A 9,573-nucleotide genomic window follows, 5' to 3' on the forward strand; every position below is an offset into this window, starting at 1 on the left:
ACTAAGATGACATGATTTTAATATATTTTATTTTATCATATGATGAAAATATCCACAATGTTTTAAGGTAATTTAGTATAAGAATCACTATGTCATGTTTAATGACAACGATGTAGTCATTTCAACTAACATATTTTTCATATTAACACACGGATATTCGCCTGATTATAAAATATTGTAAAGTCATAATGGAAAAACAGTTTTCTATTGCAAAAAGAAAACAATAATCGTACACTCTTCAACATGTAAACAACTTTTAAGTTTTAATGCACACCCTACTGTCATATTTAAGCCATCACTATATAGTATATACACAACAACATTGATGGGAATATGTTTCTCACAATATGTGGTGGTAAATCAAATGTGTCCACATAGACACTCGTATTAAATATGAATTTGAAGGCTATTAATTATGTGGGAACTGAACAAACAATGAATTATGAATGATGAATGATGAATCTACAAATTAATGGTAACGCCTCTAGCTGTGGTATGGTTATAATTATGATCATTTGGCGTTAGCTCAGCTGCTCCAAAAATAGAGCCATGTCTATTTGGATCATATTTTTCACCATCACCCCACAATGCATACGCTTCTTCTCCATGAACAGCATCATCACCGATCATCAACTCGTTTTCAGGCATCCTTAATGGCATGAAAATTCTGATAAATAGAAGAATAATTGTTGTGGATACGAGGTTCCATCCGATCACAAATAAGGCTGCAACTAGTTGTTTTAGGAATTGTTTGCCACCGTTTTTACCATAAAATGCACCTCTTGAGCCGGTAACCGGTAAAACCATGTTGCATAGGGTCGGCTCAGCAAGTAGACCGGTCAATAGACCACCCAAGAGCCCTGCTACTGCATGTGTGTGAAACACACCTAGGGTGTCATCCACCTATAATTATTAAGACATGTACACGTTATATATATGTATTTTGTGGAAAATCCAAAATTATGTTCTTATTCTATAGCTAATTAATATATTTAATATACATGTAGCATATCTTTTTTTGAACACGTTGAGTCGATTTTAAAACGTAGGTCAAGTGTTTCATACTGTGTGAAACACCGCTAAAGTCTAAACCACGTTCATATATATGTTGCTATCTATACATGTATTACTACCATTTCTTTTTCTAGAACTACAATATATGATGACTATCTATTCAATCGATATGTTTAAAATTGTTCAAATCGATTGATATGTTATGTAAACTAAATGCTATTTAGTATTTGTAATTATGAGTAATCTATTAAATAATATTTATTATATATGTTATGTGTAATAAGAAAGAAGTATATTATAAATACCACCGTGATAACATAGTACGGTAAGGACATATGGTGGTATGGTGGTGTTTGTGATTGCTTATTTAAAAATTATGTATTTAAGTTAATAAGTATTTTTAATTTTTTTTCTATCTAAATATTTAAATTAATTTATTAACTGTGTAATAAATCAATAAAAATTTCAAATAATCAATCTCAAATACCCTTCAATTATTTTCAGAGATGTAGTGCAACTGTTACTCTTGTCTCACCCACACAAATTTGAAATAAAATATATATTATCTATAAAAACTATATTTCTTTTGAATAAAAAATAATAAGACTGAAAATTATGACATGACCAATCCCACTCAAAACTTAAATTCATAAGGAAAAAAATAATTTATCTGTTGAGCCATGTTGACTATAAAATTGAGACAATAATTTTTAAATAGATTAAATTGCATCTCAATCTTAAAAATGAATTCCTCCTTTATCAAGTATATTAATATATTAATTAATCAATTACTTTCAACTTAAACAAACAATTTATTTTAGAATCATAAATTTTGTTATCTTATCATTCGAAGTATTTTACTATTTGTTCATATTTTATAAATTATTTGACTTACGGTCAAACAAAATTTGATTACTGATTATATTTATTCAACGATAACTATTAAAATAAAAAATGTGTTGTAGTTTGGTTTAATAACAAAAAACAGTCTAGTAGTGTAGAATATACAGGTTAGAATTCAAAATCACGATTATAATTCAGTTAAATATCCTTAATAAACAAATATGTATGTACGGTAATAAGAAACAGCATACAAATAAGAAGATAATAATATTCTTTATTCTTATGGGACCCATCTAATGTGACGTATTATTCTTAAATACCTTTTCAGTTTAGAAAGTATTTTCAATGTCGTATGAGAATTTACAAACTAAAAAGTTTCTAGAAGTGAGTCTTTACCTTTTGAAGCAAAATTGATTTTTTGTGAAGGATCATCATTGTAAACCATGGAATGCTGCCGGAAAGTATCCCCATGACTATCGCCGCCCATGATTGCACCACCCCTGCTCCCGGAGTAATGCAGGCTAGGCCTGTCATCATACCCTGAACAGCCCCAATCACCGATGGTTTTCCAAAGAAAACCACATCGAGAGTCGTCCAAACCAGAAGACTTGTGGCGGCGGATATGTTTGTGTTTAACACCGCCACCGAAGCAGGAACGTTAGCTGCGTATGGAGCTCCGCCGTTGAAACCAGACCACCCCATCCATAGTAATCCGGCTCCGGCGAGCATCAGCAATACGTTGTTTGGAGGGAACCTTTCCCTATCACTTTTTAACCTTGGTCCAACCTTCAATGCCAAAAATATTATATACGGTTAATTTGAATAGCAATTTAATTTAAAAATAATTCAAGAAATCATAAATATAAATGGATTTTGAGATAGTTTATATGTTTCTTTAGTAGTTACTATTTTTTTTTTTTGACTATTTAAACGTTATGAATAATTTTTGTTTTGTTCTGTATAATAGTTTTTTTTTATCATACATAATTTATGGTTTGTAGGGTTAAAAAAAACATTATATTGTTATGTATTACGAAAAATATATTGTATACTAATCAACTCACTATCAATAAGGCATCTCAATTGTCAAATAAAGGGAATTTTATTGATTTGATTGTGATAAACATGATGGAATGAAACTACATATCCTATTGATCATTTTTTTATTAAACTATAATGATTATATTATTAAATACAAATTTATTTTTATTTTATTCTAAGAAGTTAATTTTAACTTTTAAATAGATATTGGTTCCTACTTCCTAATTGAAATAAGATATCAGAAGTACTTTAGACGGACTCTCACTATTTGCGCTCCAACTCGAAAGATGTATCAATATATAAATGAACATAAGGTTATAGAAAAGTTGAATACATGATTTGATTAAATTCAATTCCATTATGATTCTTTAATTCTTTTCAAAAAGATAATGTGAAACAAAAACCATGTAAGCTTGACTTGTGAAAAAGGTTGGTAGGCGTAATATTATTGTTTATTTATATAAGCTACATACTCTTTTTAATAAGTTTTGTAAATATAAGCATAACATATTTGATTCAAAATGGTGTTGGATTTGCAGAGAGTTGGCTCGTCAACTCTTCATCAGTTTATGACCCTATAGTATCTATCGAAGCAACCACTTGATCAAAAGAAAATGAAGTCTTTAAATAATTGGTATCATATATGGAATATCATGTGAATGTATGGTCGACAATACATATAAAAATTTGACTATATATCTATCTAAAAAGTCTCCGCGTTTACAACCCTTTTTGTTTTCCTTTTGCATCTCTATAGTATTGTGTATATTTTAGCTTGTTATAAAATTGTTTTTTAGATAAAATATACGATTATTAATTTATGATTTAATATCAAGTAAATAACACTCTATATTATAATACTTCATTTATACAAATTATATTTCATATTTGTTACAAAATGTACCACGTTATATCATTTGCATGGAAGCAAACTATATTGATCAGCTAATTAAAAAGATAAAATATTAAATATCTTAATTTTAAATTATCACACATCTTATTTAAAAACAACTTTGTTATTAAAAATGAAAAAATAAAATAAAATCTCACACAAAAATAAATATTTGGTCATTTTATAAAACTAATATTATACATTTGTATAGACTTTTTTATTTATATATTTATACATGATACTTGGTAAAACAATGTTGTCATCAAAATATCATTAATAATCATATTATATTATCGTGTATTTATTAATTTCATCGGTGGTTAACATGTTCGCACTTTGGTTATAATAATCATATTATAACCAACAACTTATTTATTTATTTAATATGTCTAAGGGATAAATAAACAGTTTTTTCCTTCAAAACACGATCAAAAAGAAAGTTAAAAAAAATCTTTCACCAACTCATGTAAAAAGTCTTGCAAGGTAAGTAAGGCGAAGTCATATTCTTAAATTCTTACTCAATTTTTTATTTTAAAAAGTATAGTATATGTAATTCATAATCCGTGTTTCGTATTTTTAAACTATTTAAAAGTTCATTTCATCAAATTTCATATCTCCTGTTATTAAAATTATATTTATGAATAAATACAATATGTATTATCTATTTTAAATAATGAAATTAATGATAGACAGTAAACGTGTACATACCCAGTAGGCAGCAGTGAAACCGGCGATCCCTGATGACAGATGAATAACATAGCCGCCGGAGTAGTCAATAACACCCCAATGATACAGAAAACCACCACCCCACAGACTAAATGCTCCGACGGTGTATGAAAACACCAACCACAGAGGAACGAAAGCCATCCAAGCCCTGATATTCATCCTCCCAAGCACAGATCCAGCCAGCAGAATCATCGTAATAGCAGCAAAAGTGAACTGAAAATACACCATCGTAGCCATCGGATAAAACGGCCTGGTCGCCGGAGATTCAACTCTGCCGTCGCTGTAATAGTGAATGGTCTCAGGCAGGACGGCTTGACGGGCGAGATACTTCTGACCCAACGCCGGTGCACCCTTCCCCCAGAAAGGAAGGAGTTCATCGCCAAAAGCCATCCGGTAGCAAAGTAAGACCCAGCAAATGAGGACGGCGGCGAAGGCGTAAAGGGCCATGAAGGCGGAGTTGACCGCCCATTTCTTTTTGACGACGGAGGCGTAGAGGATGACGAGCCCCGGCATGCTTTGGAGTCCGACGAGGGCAGATGCTGTCATTTGCCATGCGTTGTCGCCTTTGTTGAGCCAATCGGGAACTGCCGGGAGGTGTTCTTGGTATGCTCCCGGTGTCGCCATTTTTGTTCCAAGATTTGTTCTAGATTGATGACAAAGTAGGTGGAAGTTTGTGAATGGTAAAAATAGGGTCATAATGAGTTATTTATGGAATCATGTCTGCATATTTTGATACCGACAGAAATATATTTTCTTTTGCTTAAAATTATAAAATATGTAAATAAATAAATTATTAACCCAAAATAATTCTCATTTGTGAACATGTATTTTTTCTCTTGAAGAAATAACACGTACAATTCATAATCATAACTTGTTAATAAATTAAATCATCCTTTTAAATATTTGACAAAATGAGCTCCTAGTAGGAAATTAGAAACGGATGCTAAGCACACCAACCAAATAAAGAAACAATTACTCGGATTTTTTATTGTTTTGAATTTGTGTTCTAGTTCTTATGTACATGAAATGAATTGTAAGAGGAATAGTCTTCTCTATAAGACTTATAAATCATTTAGCAACGACTTCTTTCTTCCTCGTTAATTTTCGTTGAAAATGCTAATTAATAAGATGGAAAAGCTAGACGGTATTGTAGGAATTAAAATTTTGTCAATATTAACACAATTTTTGTTACTATGCTCCCCAACATTTTTTTGGTGACTTTTTGGACGATTAAAGAATGAAAATTCAGACGCTCATTCTAGAAAAATTAATGCCTAATTAGGTGTAAATTGGTTAGGCAAGTGATTTTGTATACCATGATATTTCAAAGGGGGTATTAGGAATTTTAATATAGCCTCTGAGTTTCTCTCTCTATCTATATACATAAGTATTTATTTCATAGTTTCATACATAAGTTAACAATCTACACGTAAGAAAATTTTGGAAAGTAATAGGAAAAATAATGCAAAAAGTCGTAGGTCTTTGAGGGTTGGCGCTAGTCTTTTGGTCTTTTGGTATTGTCAAATGTCAACTAATAATTGGTCAATGGGTGAACGTCTCGCGGCAGCTTTGTTCATTTAAGGGGGAAATGGAATGGGGTATCGAGACAACTAGAGATGGAAATTGGTTAATTAATAAAGTGGGGTTGAGGCTAATATTTATACCCGTCCGTACATTACATAAGGTGGGATTGGGATTGCGGATATCTGATCGTTTTAAAGATAACATATGTAACTAAAGGCTATTTTTAACTGGTTAAGGGTAACACGATCATTAGTTATATTAAGATTTAATTAACTTTATATAGATCTCTTTAAATAACCTCAAGAATGTCATTCTCATAGATGATATATCGTCTCCTCGATAAGAGTCTAATGGTTGAGATGTGAAATTTCACGTAGAAGGTATTAGGTTCAAAACATGTGACCCGTAACGAAAGCAAAGAACAAGAACTATCCACAGGGAATGGTTTATTGAAGTCAAGATGCCCATTAAGGCTTACCAAAAACCTTTTATAAAGAATGAAGCTAAATTTTACAAGAGCAAATTTATGAACATTTAAATTGACATGAAGTTTTCATGATTTACCTCCTAACTAAATAAGAGAAAATAAAAGTACGAAAAACAAATATACTGCCATAACAACATAGTAAAAGAAAATAAAGAAATAAACTAAAATTGGAAAAAAAACTAACAATGAGGACCTAAACGGAGTAATTTTCCGACGATATAGTGTAGGCCTTCAAATTCCTTACGAACCTGTTTCCAAATGTGTTGGTAGCATATAAAGTTTTGTCCATATTAATGGTTATAGTAGCTACCACGTAAAGAAATTTTTCGAAATTGAATTTATTGAAATCATATCTTCGAAGTACCATGAGTCAAGAAAGATAAACAGATTAGCAATTTGAGTATCGAAAGTCACTTTCTACAAAGTCTTGATTATTATAAAATAAAACTTGTTTTTATTTCAGAAAAAAAAAGTACGTAGGCATCAGTTTTTGTATGTTTTTGTTTGTATAACCATGATTGAGTTTGATTATAAATTTATGTTTCACCTTTGCTATATTTCTTTTACATATAAGGGCATTCATTTAGTATATCGCATTAGGCATTGAAAGTCAATGGACCGATCCTACAAGTTGGGCCTCTTTGAACTCATCTGTCTTTCTCCCATCTATCAATGAAAACATGAGCTATACCATCAATCTCCTCCACATCACCCTGACACATCCAAAAAGATTGGTAGTTTTTAAGTATAAAGAATAAAGAGAAAATGGGAATGTGAGAAGATTGTTAGTGATCATGTGATAGTTACATTGTGGAAATCTCTCTATAGCTACACATGGACTAACTATGGCTAAGTAAACAAACTAATAGACTAACAAATAGCTAAGTAATCTCAAAATAAGACATGTGTTAAATATCGACATCCTCCCCTCAAGTTGAACTTTGATGAATATCATCAAGGTTTAACTTAGAAATAAGATTTTGAAACTAAGGATTCCATTATCTTTTGTAAATATTTTTGCTACTTGTTTCTTTATGGGAATATCATAATATGCTTTGGTACTACAAATCTAAGTTTATATTGATCATAGACTAGATGGCAACCAATATAAGGTGTTTGGTTCTTTCATTAGATATTGGATTTTCAGTTATGTGGATATGAGCTTTATTATCACACCATAAGGTGACTAGAATTTTAATTTTAATTTTCAAATCTCTAAGGATGTAACTGACCCATAAGAGCTCACACACCGTAGAAGTTAAGATTTTGTATTCAGCTTCACATGATGATCTTGAGATGGCTTTTTGTTTCTTTATTGTCTAAAATAGTAAGGATGATCCTAGAAAAATACAATATCATATAAGAGACTTTCTTGTATTATGCAAGTTACTCGATCAAAATCGGTGCATGCATTAATCGTGATTGTCGATTAATGACGTGCCCCCTAGCACGGGCAAGGATTAAAGCCCCGGGTTGGAGGACCCTTCAGTTGGCTTGGCCAAGCCCAGCATGGCCGCCCCAATAGGGCTCCAACCCCCGGGTGTCCCCTCAGGGTGGGACGTCCACACAAAAGGCCCGGCACGCCAAGGGCACTCTCCGCTACACGACAAACATAACGAATCCAGGCGACAAAGAGTTTGCTCAGAGCATTATCGTCTAAGCCAATAGTTGTCACCGACACAACAAGGGACACGATTAACCAATCAGGGTAACGGATCCTGTCGGAACAATAGTCCTTATCTCTCGTACAGACCACCGAGGATCATCAATATAAAAGGATCTTTATCCCGCTTTGAGAAGTAAGTGATCTCTACAAGTTTTCACCACTCTCATCCTGATACTCCTCACCGACTTGACCGTCGGAGCGTTTTCCTAGGACCTCCTTCCGGAGAACGGCTGGCGACCTTACTTATCGTGACTTTGCAGATTCTCTCCAACGCAGGATCACATCCTCAAAGCTGGTGATCAGAGCCAAGGTCGCATTATTTGGTGTCGTCTATTTTTATGACAAGCGATTCACAAAGCCACATTCCATTTCACCCCCAAAATGGCTAACGAAATCGCCGGTGAACCCTCAGATCAAATGAATAGCCCGATACGACCAATGATATTGTTGAAAATATCTATCACCCCCATGATGCCAACGAAGCAAGTCGTCACAGCTATCTGTGATGCATCTCCATCCGGCCGCCCGACACCGACATTCATGGGCCACGACGATACAAACCCAAAACACAGCCTACAACCAACACCTAACACTTATCCTTAGTAGCACGACACCACTGGTCTCCCATACCGCCGGTGGACAAAATATATTCCCCCAAACCCCATTACCGCCGATCTTCCAAACAATCGACGGTCCACAACAGATTGCGCAAATAACACTACTAATAACATCCCAAACCGCGAGTGGACATCCACCCCTACTGCAAACACTGACAATCCATATAAACAGTGCGACCAACGGCCCACACGCAGCACCCCAGACGTCAACTTATCCGACGTTTACGGCGAGAACTATGTTGTCGTCGTCATTACAACAATATCAACAACCCTCGATAACTTAACAACTCACCATTCCGTTCCAACCACAAAACTTCTATGGCCCAACACCAACAAATCTAGAGACGTACAACAATATGTTGATACACCCATACTTGGCAATGCAGCAACCCAATTACCACTATATCCAACAAACCCCGAACCAAGACTGCCTCACGCGAAGCCTCACCTCACTATTTGTGAAAGAACTCCTAGACTACGAGATACCCAACACTGTAAAGCTACATGGCCATAAATCCTACAACGGTATCATAGACCCGGACAACCATATCGACACGTACGAGTGGACCATGACATCCCTCAAACTCGACGAACGTTTTTGGTGCACGTATTTCCCTATCACAAGACCAAGTCCATGAACCAATCCAATAACAACAAATTAGAGAATACAATAGTTATTTTCTAAGACAAACTAGATACAAACCACCGGCCAAAAGTCAATGACTAAACAACACTTGAAGGAAGAATGAGCAAACAGAGTTTC

The 9,573-nt window shown here is 33.7% G+C and overlaps 1 protein-coding gene across 1 annotated transcript; it reads right to left on the minus strand.

Annotated features, from left to right (window-relative positions):
• Positions 1-254: 254 nt before the first annotated feature.
• LOC145054829 (ammonium transporter 2-like) lies at positions 255-5,211 on the minus strand. The gene is made up of 3 exons (XM_079003090.1): positions 4,499-5,211; positions 2,254-2,643; positions 255-903 (listed from the first exon to the last, which is right to left on the minus strand). The coding sequence occupies exons 1-3, from the start codon at positions 5,138-5,140 to the stop codon at positions 463-465; spliced, it is 1,473 nt and encodes a 490-aa protein (XP_078859216.1). The 5' UTR covers positions 5,141-5,211; the 3' UTR covers positions 255-462.
• Positions 5,212-9,573: the final 4,362 nt, after the last annotated feature.

The sequence above is a fragment of the Lactuca serriola genome, chromosome 5 (genome assembly GCF_051521515.1).
Source record: "Lactuca serriola cultivar US96UC23 chromosome 5, Lser_US96UC23_V15, whole genome shotgun sequence".
Classification (NCBI taxonomy): domain Eukaryota; kingdom Viridiplantae; phylum Streptophyta; class Magnoliopsida; order Asterales; family Asteraceae; genus Lactuca; species Lactuca serriola.

Bases quoted from the DNA above. Each gene is read 5' to 3' on its own strand.
- LOC145054829 (XM_079003090.1), bottom strand. From the start codon at position 5,140: ATGGCGACACCGGGAGCATACCAAGAACACCTCCCGGCAGTTCCCGAT. The intron at 2,644-4,498 runs GTATGTACACGT...TTGGCATTGAAG, and splicing joins GTTTCACTGCTGCCTACTGG to GTTGGACCAAGGTTAAAAAG. The intron at 904-2,253 runs GTAAAGACTCAC...TAATAATTATAG, and splicing joins AATCAATTTTGCTTCAAAAG to GTGGATGACACCCTAGGTGT.